Genomic DNA, 12508 nt, shown 5'->3' on the forward strand with positions numbered 1-12508 from the left:
AATGGGCATGAGCACACTGAAATGGGCATGAGCACACTGAAATGGGCATGAGCACACTGAAATGGACATGAGCACACTGAAATGGGCATGAGCACACTGAAATGGACCTGCACACTGAAATGGGCATGAGCACACTGAAATGGGCATGAGCACACTGAAATGGGCATGAGCACACTGAAATGGGCATGAGCACACTGAAATGGACATGAGCACACTGTTACAATAATTGCACAGACTCTAAATGCAGTACTGTCTTTATGCAAAAACTGTCTTAGCTGATCTCACACATATTATTTAACAGCAATGAATTAATGTTGAGTGACAAATTTACTTTCCTAGTAGCAAAAATAATTGACCTCAACAATGAAAAAAATATGTTTAACACAGGATAAAGTCTAGAAACTATGTAAGTTTTTCTACATATAGGCTAGTTCTTTAACTTTTAAAACTATTCAAAATGTACATTTTAAATTTGATTAACAAAAAGCAGTTTAAAACCAAACCAAATCAAACCAAACCAAACCAAACCAAACCAAACCAAACCAAACCAAACCAAACCAAACCAAACCAAGCACGCCTTTAATCCCAGCACTCGGGAGGCAGAGGCAGGTGGATTTCTGAGTTCAAAGCCAGCCTGGTCTATAGAGTGAGTTCCAGGACAGCCAGGGCTACACAAGGAAACCCTGTCTCGAAAAAACAAAAAACCCCCAACCAACCAAACAAAAAACAAACAAAACAACCTCCCCCCAAAACAAACAAAAAATAAAACAAAACAAACAAAAAGCAGTTTAGAAATTTGAGCACTGTGGTGGTTTGAATGACAATGGCTCGTAGATTTGAATAGCAAGTCAGCAAGAAGCTGCACCACAAAAAATGATTAGGAGGTATGGCCTTGTTGGAGAAGTGTGTCACTGAGGGTGGGCTTCGAGGTTTCCAAAGCCCATTCCAAGCGCAGTCTCTCTCTTCCTGCTGCGTGTGAATCTGGATCTACTCTTCTCTACTTTTTTAGCACTGTCTCTGCCTGCCTGCCCGCTGCCATGCTTCCCATCATGATGATAATAGACTGATCCTTTGAAACTGTATTGAAGTGCCCAATTAGATGCTTTCTTTTCTAAGAGTGGCTTTGGTCATGGTCTCTTCCCATCAATAGAACACTGATTTAAGACAAGCATTTAATTAAAAAAAAACAAACATGTTTTAATAATTTAATCATCCATTAAATGCAAGGCATTAGTTATTATTCTTTTTTGGGGGGTTCATAAAATATTTTTTCTTTATTTACATTTCAAATGTTATCCCCATTCCTCATTTCCCCTCTGAAAATCCTCTATCCCATCTCCCTTCCACCTGTTCATCAACCCATCCAACTCCTGCTTCCCTGTCCTGGCATTCCCCTATACTGGGGCATTGAGCCTTCACCAAGGGCCTCTCCTCCCATTGATATCTGACAAATTCGTCCTCTGCTACATATGTGGCTGGAGCCATGGGTCCCTCCATGTATACTCTTTGGTTGGTGGTTTAGTCCCTGGGAGCTCTGGGCGAGTGTGGTTGGTTGATATTGTTATTCTTCCTATGGGGTTGCAAACCCCTTCAGATCCTTCAGTCTTTTCTCTAGCTCCTCCACTGGGGACCTTAGTTCAATGGTTGGCTGCGAGCATCCACCTCTTTATCTGTAAGGCACTGACAGAGCCTCTCAGGAGACAGCTATATCAGAACTCCTGTCAGCAAGTACTTGTGGGCATCCACAATAGTGTATGGGTTTGGTAACTGTATCTGGGATGGATCCTCAGGTGGGGCAGTCAGTCTCTGCTCCACACTCTGTCTCTGTAGCTCCTCCCACGGGTATTTTGTTCTCCCTTCTAAGAAGGACCAAAGTATCCACACTTTGGTCTTCCTTCTTCTTGAGTTTCAGGTGGTCTGTGAATTGTGTCTTCGGTATTCTGAGCTTCTGGGCTAATATCAGCGAGTGCATACCATGTGTTTTCTTTTGTGACTGGGTTACCTCACTCAGGATCATATTCTCTACTTCTATCCATCTGCCTAAGAATTTCATAAATTTATTGTTTTTTAATAGCTGAGTAGTACTCCATTGTGTAAATGTACCACATTTTCTGTATCCATTCCTCTGTTGAGGGATATCTGGGTTCTTTCCAACTTCTATTATAAATAAGGCTGCTATGAACATAGTAGAGCATATGTCCTTATTACATGTTGGAACATCTTCTGGGTATATGCCCAGGAGTAGTATAGCTAGGTCCTCAGGTAGCACTATGTCTAATTTTCTGAGGACCGCAAAACTGATTTCCAGAGTGGTTGTACCAGCTTGCAATCCCACCAGCAATGTAAGAGTGTTCCTCTTTCTCTACATCTTCGCCAGCATCTGTTGTCACCCGAGTGACAATCATCTGTAATGGGATCCGATTCCCTCTTCTGGTGTATCTGAGTACTCATATACATAAAATAAATAAATCTAAAAAAAAGAAAAGAAAAAAAACCCAAAAACCAAAAACCAACAAAATTCCCCCAAAACAAACCCTCAAATAAATAGGCTCAGCAATACAACTCTGTGGCTAAAAGCAGTTGGCATGGAAGTTTGAGAACATAAATTAAGTCCCTGGGACCCACTTAAACGTGGGTACCACAGCAGGTGAAATGCAGTTCCAGGCTTCAGATGCTGCTGACATCCTTAGCTCTAGACTGGTGGAGGCCAGTGATCTGCTGAGAATAATTCTGGCTATGATAGACACAAGGATGTTAGATCAGATAGGAGTGGGCAGTACATGGCTTTCAAAGGCATTAAAAGTAACTCAACATAATTCGGCTTTGGTCTCCAACATTTTTACTACAATCAGGAAGCTCAGTTATTTGGCCTAGTAGACTAACACAGTTGTTGGGCTGGAGAGATGGTTCAGTGCACTGTAAGTGCTTGTCAGGAATCAGGAACTTTAATCCTAGCCTTCTGTAGGCAGACGCAGGAGGTCAAGGCTAGTCTGATCTATATGAGAGTTCCAGGCCAACCAGGAAACCATAGTTAGACCATGTCTCAAAAACAAAAACACCACATACCAGCCGGGCGTGGTGGCGCACGCCTTTAATCCCAGCACTCGGGAGGCAGAGGCAGGCGGACTTCTGAGTTCGAGGCCAGCCTGGTCTACAGAGTGAGTTCCAGGACAGCCAGGGCTGTACAGAGAAACCCTGTCTCGAAAAACCAAAAACAAACAAACAAACAAACAAAAAACACCACATACCTCTCAAAGAAACAAAAATGAAAACCAAACCAAAGAAACATCTGTGCTTGTGAAGAAAGCATGGAGCCAAGTTCAGATTCCCAGGTTGTATGTAAACACACAGGTGTGTATATGTACATGTAAGCCCAGACGTGTACATATATCTTTATTAAAGGTAGAGCTTTTGGTTTTTAAATTATTTTATTTTTTTACATTCCAGTTGTTGTCCTCCTCAGTCTCCTGTCCAAATTTCTCATCCCATTCTTCTTCCCCCTTGCCTCTGAGAGGGTGCTCCTCCCTCCCCCCAATCAGGCCTCACTCTTCCCTGAGGCCTCAAGTTTCAACGATTAAGTGCATCCTCTCCCACTGAGGCCAGACCAGGAAGACCTCTACTATATATGTGCCAGGGGCTCTGGACCTTCCTGTGCATGCCTCAGGTTGGTGGCTCAGTCTCTGGGAGCTCCCTGGGGTCTGGGTTAGTTGAGACAGCTGGTCTTTCTTCCTATGGGGTCACTTTTGTTTTTTTAAGGTTTATTTTTTATTATTTTTATTTATGTGTCTGTGTAAGTGAATGCCATGTGTATGCATGTGCCTGGAGGCCAGAAGACATTCAGTTCTTTGGAGTTGAAGCTAGAGGCAGTTGTTGAGTAGCCTTGTGTGAGTGCTGGGAACTGAACCCTGCTCCTCTGGAAGACCAACAAGTGTTTAAGCACAGAACTATCTCTCCTTCCTCCACAGTATATTCTTTTTGGGCTCATTCCATCTTCCCGTCTCCCCTTCTAAACAAAAAAAAAAATCAAATCCTAACGTAAGCCCGAGAGAAGGGAAGTAACTGACATTCAGGTGTAGAGCACATGCCTGGGTTAAAATCCACAAGTCCATCAACAACAACCAAAAACTAAAGACACATTTATATCATGGGTTAAATTTTACCTCTTCCACTAAAAGTACTACGTCATTTATAGATATAATTACTTAAGATGAGGTTATTTTGGATTAGAGTAGGGTTATTCAGGGCATAATTCAAAGTGACTGGTGTCTTTATAATAAGCCAGCTATGAATATGGAGGCTTAAAGGCTGCCTGTTTGATGTAGTAAAAGAGAAGAATGAGAGTAACAATGAATAGGAAGTGGGAGAGCGTCACGCATCACAGCATAGGCGATTAGGTAGTTGAAAGAAGAGAGGTGCTGAGAACAGAAGGGCAATTCAGTAAAATGGGGCAAGCAACATATACATTGAGCCACACAGTTCTACAAGGGGAAGGAAAACAGAAGCCTTATTCAGAAGGTAAGCCAGCAGCACTGACCAAGAGACTGGCCACCCCCCGAGACAGGGTTTCTCTGTGTAGCACTGGCTGTCCTGGAACTCACTCTGTAGACCAGGCTGGACTCGAACTCAGAGATACACCTGACTCTGCCTCCCAAGTGCTAGGATTAAAGGCGTGTGTCACCACTGCCCAGCCAGCCCAAGGATCTTTCAAGCCTTCAGTCCAGTTAGGGTCCATGAGACATTGATTCTGATGCAATTAATGAGAGAACAGAGAAGTCTATTTCCTACTACGTAGGACTGAGTTGGGTGGGGGCCTAGAGTCAACCTGCCATAGCCCCAGGACTAAGAGAGATGGGAGGCAATGTGCATGGGGGAGGGCTAGATGGCCTGCAGAAAAGTTTAGGTGGCAGTAGACACACATTGAGTAATGAGGTGGATGGAGCTGGGCACAGATCCTCCTCCTGATAACTTTAGAGCTTGATATCCTAAGTCTCAGTTGTAGAGGACAAAGAAAACCATCTTGATACTTTTCTTCTTTAATATTGATCCTGTATTTAATTTATTTTATGTGTGTGCTGCATGCACGTATGGTGTGTGTATACACTCATCTGTGCATGTATATGTGGAGATAAAAGGTTAACATTAGGTGTGATGGTTGAATAAGAATGGCCCCCATATGCTTATATATTTGAATACTTAGTTAATTTGAATGCATGGAACTGTTTGAGAAGGGTTAGAAGGATTAGGAGGTGTAGCTTTGTTGGAGGTAGTGTATCACTAGGGGGTAGGCTTTGAGGTTTCAAAGCTTAAGCTAAACCCCATCCTCTCATCCTAGCAAAGGATGATCAGGATGCTTAGCAACCTCTCAGCTACTGCTCTAGTACCTGCCTGCCTGCCACCATGTTCCCCATGATGATAATGGGCTGTCTCTGAAACTGTAAGCAAGCCCCCAATTAAATGCTTCCTTTTATAAGAGTTGCCTTAGTCATGGTGTCTCTTCATAGCAATTGAACAGTAACTAAAGTACTGATATCTTTCTTGATTGATCCCCACCTTATTTTTTGAGACAGGATTTCTCACTGAATCTGGAGTTCAAAAATTTCCCTTGTATTATATACATATGCACATACTAAATAAATAAATAAATATAATATAAAGTATACACATGCTGGGCAGTGGTGGCATACACCTTTAATCCCAGCACTTGGGAGGCAGAGGCAGGCAGATTTCTGAGTTGAGGTTAGCCTGGTCTACAAAGTGAGTTCCAGGACAGCCAGGGTTACACAGAGGAAACCCTGTCTCAAAAAAAAAAAAAAAAAAAAAAAAAAAAACCTTTTAAAAAAAAAAAAAAAAAAAAAAAAAAAAGTATACACACACCAGACTTGAAAGCAGAAGCAAAACTATTTGAGTAGAGGAAAGTGTCCAGTGAGTAGGGATATTAAGTCAAGTATGGTGTTACATACATACATACATACATACATACATACATACATGCATGCTTACACATATACATGATGAAACTCATCACTTGGTATGCCAACAAAAAAATTAAAAGAAATTAATACATAAGTTTAAAAAATTATGACATATCAAAATAAGCCAGAGATAAAGAGATAGAAATAGTGTCAAAGATGGCCAAGAAACTATCACAAGCTTGCAGATCATGGAAGGCTTGCTTTTTCCACACGTTTTAAAAGTCTCTACTCTAGACTTCAAATTTTAGATCTGTGAAACATACATTTTTGCTGCATTTTGAGCCACTTTGTAGTATTTTGTGATATCAATCTGGCAGATGAATATAGTTCACTTCAGAATGTAGGAAGAATAATTTTTTTTGAAAGAGAAAGGGAAGAAGAATGAGATAGGTAAGGTCTTATTTATTCTAATGTACTGTCCTGAAGATTGGTTCACTTCTGGATTGACCATTCTGGTGAGCATAAATAAGGGTGAGTTGTATTGTTGTTGCTATAATTACTCTATCTGTATACAGTACACAGAGTAGGTCAAGTTTTGAAGCAGTGTCTGACTGGAGCTGGGGTAGGATGAGAGAGCAGGAGAAAGTAGTGGTGACTACTAATAGATACATGGTTTAAGGCTGATGGAATGTCTTAAAATTATGTTGATGCTTGTACAACCTCCAGACTGCACGGTACCTGGGATTTAGGATATTTGGCTGTGCTTATGTTGCAGTTTATATTTTACAAGTCCAAAGTATAAATAAACTTAAATTTAATAACTCATAGCTGCATTAGTTGCTTTTTACATTGCTGTGACTAGAAAATGAGGCTAAGTTTTGAAGAGTGAACAGAAATTTGGGGCTAACTTTAAAGTCACTTTAGTCCAGACTGAGGGCAGAGCTTCTCTGGGTCAGTGAGACTGAATCAAAGAAGGCAAAAACCAAAAAACCTCCAAAAAAAAACAAAAAACAAAAAAACAAAACAAAACAAAACAAAAAAACAAACAAACCCAATTGGATCTGCAGATGTGGTTCAGTGGTAGAACACTTGCCCAGAGCACATTTAAGGCTTTAGTTTTTATCTTCAGCCTCAAAAAGTAAATGAACACAAGAGAAATGGCTACATGCTTTACAGTGTTTATTCTCCTATCCCCAGAGAATATATATTTTTTTAATGTGTATGTGTTGTGATATATGCATATTTTTGTATATACATGAGTAGGTGTGTGCACATATGTAGAGGCCAAAAAGTTCATGTGGAGCATCTTCCTCTATCAGTCTCTGCCTAACTTTCTGAAAGAAAGTCTCTTGACTAAACCTAGAACTCACTGATTTGGCAAGACTGGCAGGCCAGCCGGCCCCCAGGATCCTCCTGTCTTTGTCTCCTCACTGCTAAGATTATAGGCATTGGCCAGCATGCCACTCCCACTCTCCCATTTCATGCCTCATTTTTAATGTGCGTCCTTATGTTTGCCCATTTACTAACTGGGCTGGCTACCTCCACAGCCCCAAGTTGTTTCCTTTTTCCTTTTCCCACTGTAAATGCTACATGATGAAGAGGTACCATGTGCTCCTTTTAAATATCAAAACCAGGTCTATAAAAAAAAAAAAAAATGTGGTTTCAAACAGCAAAAATAAACAAAAAACCCCACATGCCTACAGTATGGATGGTAGAAGACAACTTATGAGAAGAGTAGTCTCCAGGATTTTAATACAGATCAAAGAAATTTCATATAAAAGGGTAATGTAGTCACTGATAAAAACATGAAAGCCAAGACACATAATGCATATCTTACCATGGGCTGTACCCAGTAAGAGCTCAGGTGCCAGGTAATCTGGAGTTCCTAGAATTCGTCCATCATCTACTGGGGGTGCCCCTCTTCTCACACTCTTTGGAGTTCTGTATGATGTTCCCAACTTGACCTGATTTGGAGTCTGTTAATTTAAGAGTTCCAGAGACAACAAATATGTTAATTTCTTTTAAATGAACAAAAGCATTGAAGCAGTAACAACAAACATTCTTTAGGTATGGAACATGTATTCAAATCCTTGGTCAGGGATTTAAAAGCAGACTCAGGCTAGTTATAATTATAAAAAGGTTCTTATGAAGCCAGGCATGGTGGTGCACGCCTTTAATCACAGCACTCGGGAGGCAGAGGAAGGCGAATTTCTAAATTTGAGGCCAGTCTGGTCTACAAAGTGAGTTCCAGGACAGCCAGGGCTACACAGAGAAGCCCTGTCTCGAAAAACCAAAAAAAAAAAAAAAGTTCTTATGTAATCAAATTCAATAGCTCAGATAATGTCAATTGTTTCAGATATGACTGTAAAAGAAAACAAAATTCTTTTGAGGTAGTTTTACTATATATCTCACACTGACCGCAAACCATCACCTTGCTTTAGCCTCTGAAGAGTTTGGATTAAAGGTTTCTAAGGAGGTATCCCACCTAAGAGAAGTCCCTCGACAGCCTAGATTGATACAAATAAGAAAAGGTATGGCTGAGCAAATGACTGTTCATCTCTTGTACTAAGCAGTCCTTAAAGGTTTTAATGTAATTGCTGCTTATCACCAACCATTTTTTTTAAAGATTTACTTATATTATTTATATGAATACAGAATCCATTTACAGATAGTTATGAGCCACAATGTGGTCACTGGGAATTGAACTCAGGACCTCTGGAAGAACACTTAGTGCTCTTAACCCCTGAGCCATCTCTCCAGCCCCAACAAGAACCTTTGAAAGCAGTATGACAGGGGCTTTTGTCACTTACAGGCATTTGGAAAATAGGTTCTGAGGTTAAGGGACATCTAAGCCCTTAAAGGAAAACTGAAATCTTGTAACTTAAATTTGGAGCATAATCAATCTTTTTATAATGCCCTTCCAAAGGAATAAAAGAAATACAATTTTTGGTTTATATAAGTATAGAAAATAAAGACAAATAATATTTGAAATATATATGCTGTTGGAGGATATTAAGGTAAACTTCAATTTCATATCAAAGTATATTGAGATCATTGAAATATGTATTTTCTTTGAACAGCATAGTTATACAACTATTAAGAATAATAAATATGGGCTGGTGAGATGGCTCAGTGGTTAAGAGCACTGACTGCTCTTTCAAAGGTCCTGAGTTCAAATCCCAGCAACCACATGGTGGCTCACAACCATCCATAAGGAAATCTGATGCCCTCTTCTGGAGTGTCTGAAGACAGCTACAGTGTACTTACATATAATAAATAAATAAATATTTAAAAAAAAAAAGAATAATAAATATTACTATCAGCTTCACTTTCATGCATGAAAACATTTCAACAATTTATAGGAGAATCAAACTGTATAATTAATACCATATAACCTGAGAGGCAAGCATGTATCTTAATAGGTTACTACTTTAATATTGTTAAGAATAAATTGAAATGTACCTGATATGAAGTATAGTCCATTCCTTTCTCAGTAGGGGTCACAGCCATGGGATATGAACCACTGTAATCACAGGAAATGTCCATAGCATCTAAAGAAGTTATGCTTATTTTGGATGGTTCTGAATTATTAGATGCATTAATATGACTGTTAAAACTTCGAAAAGCCACAACATTGATTTTAGAGGTTAATGTTTTGGGCACCTTTGAAGGATGAGCTAACATTTGGTTACTGTCTTGGATAGAAGCATGGCAGTCATCTTTTGGCAAGGAATTTTCTTGGCATTTTGGTAACATAAATAGATCTTCAGTATTTGGTTCTTCAAAAGAGTAGTCTCTGATGCTTTTATCTGGCTCTAAGGCCTGAATTTCCAGTGAACTTTCCATCATAGACATTCCAGGAAAAGATGAATCAGAATCCACACAGATAGTTTTAGGAGCTCTATCCTCATCAGAATATACAGAATTAGAATTGAGGCAGTCCTTTTTACTGGTCAGCTCGCAGTCTTCATCTAGTTCAGACATAAGGTTCTTTGCTATCGTTGGTATATGCAGTTTTTCTGGGGTTTGTCTGTCAGTTAAATAGGTGACAATGGCATAGTCAAGTTGCTGACTTTCACACCCTGATAGCTTCAGGTTCTGGACTTCAGCTGTCAAGCCTGTACCTGGCCTTTCCTTATTGGCCTCATACTCTGTACAGTTTTTTTTACTTTGTATAATTTCCTGACAAGGACTGGAGTCAACCAAGTGGAAATTTCTTTTACAATTTCTTTTACCAAGGTGTTCTTCAGATGTAGCACTAGAATTTACACACCACTGACTGGACTTACAGAAACCAGACTGTCCCTCGTCAATGGTCATGTTCTCATTATTTATATCTGGGTCCCTTGCTTCCCAAGAGATTTCCCTGAAGCATTTTCTAGGGAGGGTCACCTGGTTGCTTCCAGCAGCGGGAATGGCACTGCTGTCATGAATGGGAGAAAGTGCTAATTCCAGCTCTGTTTTTGTCTCGATGGCACTTGTAGATTTTGCATACAACATTTCAACTGCATCCCAGCTCACTGCACGGCCTGATGATTGGGTATTCTAAGAGGAGGTAAATGCTATTTTCAGTTACAAACCTTAGATCTTTCCAAGCTTCTAATCTATGAATGCCTACATGTGATAAGTAACCCAGTGAAGTAGTATGTTGCCTTTTCTAGTTTTTAGATTAAACAGAAGAATTAAAAGCAATTATAGTATAAGCTTATTATATACTACACTGCTTATAATTAAACTGTTCCAAATGTAACATTGCCTACAATTTAAATAAATTATGTTCCAATACTTATTTTGATAACATTCTACATGATATTAAACAACAAAAAAAATTAATGATATATTCATTCAAATTTTGGGGTAGGCTTATATTATAAATATAGTACATAATCTATTTTGCAATAGGGACATGGTGATTCTGTTTAAAATGGCAAAATGTAAGAGCCTAAAATCTACTAACTGAAACATTACTGACTAAAAGTAGCTATTGTAAACATGTTTCACTATATAAACAATAAAATAAAACCAGAAATACATATGAATTGAAATCTATTGTTGGTGCTGTGGATATAACTCACGGGTAGTGTGACAATGAACAAAAACAAATACATTAATAAAAAAGTAATTATCAAAAAGATCAGTTGACACTGGATCAAAACCAAAGTGCTTTTCTTTTTTAAAATTACTATTTTACTTATTCACTTTACATTCCACTCACTGCCCCTCCCCCACTCCAGTCACAGCCTCCCACAACCTTCCTTTTCTTTATGAGATAGTCTCATGTATCTCAGGCTTGACATAAAATAAACACATAGCAAGGATGACTTTGAACTCTGATGGAATTACAGTATGGGCCACTAGGCCCAAGTTTTTGATGCTGGAGATTGATCCCAGAATACTGCGCTTGCCAAGCAAGCACCGTACCAACACCAGACTAGCAAAATGCTTTTTTTGAAGACTGAATTGAAAAAAATCTGAAGGTACTTGTTTTAGAATTTTGTATATATTGCATATACAATATATTGTATATGTTGTATAAGAGTAGCCAGTGCTCTTAACTGCTGAACCTTCTCTCTAACCCTATAGGATTTTATAAGAACACTTTTATAGGGCTGGTGACTGCTCTCCCAAAGGTCCTGCATTCAAATCCCAGCAACCACATGGTGGCTCACAACCACCTGTAATGAGATCTAATGCCCTCTTCTGGTGTCTGAAGACAGCAACAGTGTACCTATTTATAATAATAAATAAATCTTTGGGGCTGGAGTGAGCAGGGACTGAGTGAGCGGGGCCAACCGGAGTGAGGAGAGATCCTAAAATTCAATTACCACCAACAACATGAAGGCTCACAACCATCTGAGCAGCTACAGCGTGCTCATATACACTAAATAAATAAATAAATCTTAAAAAAAAATACTTTCGTATCATGACTCTTTTGCAGTGTCAATACTGCCTTTTTGTTTTCCTGGCATTGTTGGAGACTGAATTTTAGGATCATGCAAAATAAGTACTACCCCAAAAGACACAACCCCAGCCTTAATGACATCTATTTTAACGTATCATCATCAGACTGTATTAACTATCGTTAACTTACTTGGTAGTGAGGAGCACTTAGTTCTAAGCAAAAGGAAGATTTCTGAACTATAATTCACTGGTGTTTCTGGTAGGCACTGATGAGCCTTGGGGTCACAATAGTGTTATCAGAGTCCCTCCTGGTCCACTGTCACTTGTATGATCTTAGCTTTCCTATGCTCTAGTCTGCTGTCCTCTCAGTCATGCTTCCTCAGTGTAGCATTGAGTGGGAGGAAGAAGGGGAGCTATACACAGACTGACAGAGTATTATCTTTGTAATATGAAGGAGATGAAATAAGAGTTCTAGAAGAATCTGGTTATTATACAGCGTATACTATCTATAGCAAAGTCTAAAAGGAAAAAGATGCAAATGTCTTGTTTTATCTGTTTGACTACTCTATTGTTTTTGTTTTGTTTTGTTTTTGTTTTTCAAGACAGGGTTTCTCTGTATAGCCCTGGCTGTTCTGGAACTCACTCTGTAGACCAGGCTGGCCTCGAACTCAGAAATCCACCTGCCTCTGCCTCCC

The 12508-nt window shown here is 39.5% G+C and overlaps 1 protein-coding gene across 1 annotated transcript in view; it reads right to left on the reverse strand.

Annotated features, from left to right (window-relative positions):
- The window catches only part of Mastl (microtubule associated serine/threonine kinase like), a 41184-nt gene that overhangs the window by 6857 nt on the left and 21819 nt on the right, over window positions 1-12508 (reverse strand). Inside the window, exons 8-9 of the mRNA XM_021193310.1 lie at window positions 9375-10457; window positions 7750-7888 (exon numbers count right to left, since the gene is read on the reverse strand). Of these exons, the coding sequence (XP_021048969.1) occupies window positions 7750-7888; window positions 9375-10457 (1222 nt within the window). The remainder of the gene's footprint in view (window positions 1-7749; window positions 7889-9374; window positions 10458-12508) is intronic.

Source organism: Mus pahari, chromosome 3, assembly GCF_900095145.1.
Source record: "Mus pahari chromosome 3, PAHARI_EIJ_v1.1, whole genome shotgun sequence".
NCBI classification, from domain to species: domain Eukaryota; kingdom Metazoa; phylum Chordata; class Mammalia; order Rodentia; family Muridae; genus Mus; species Mus pahari.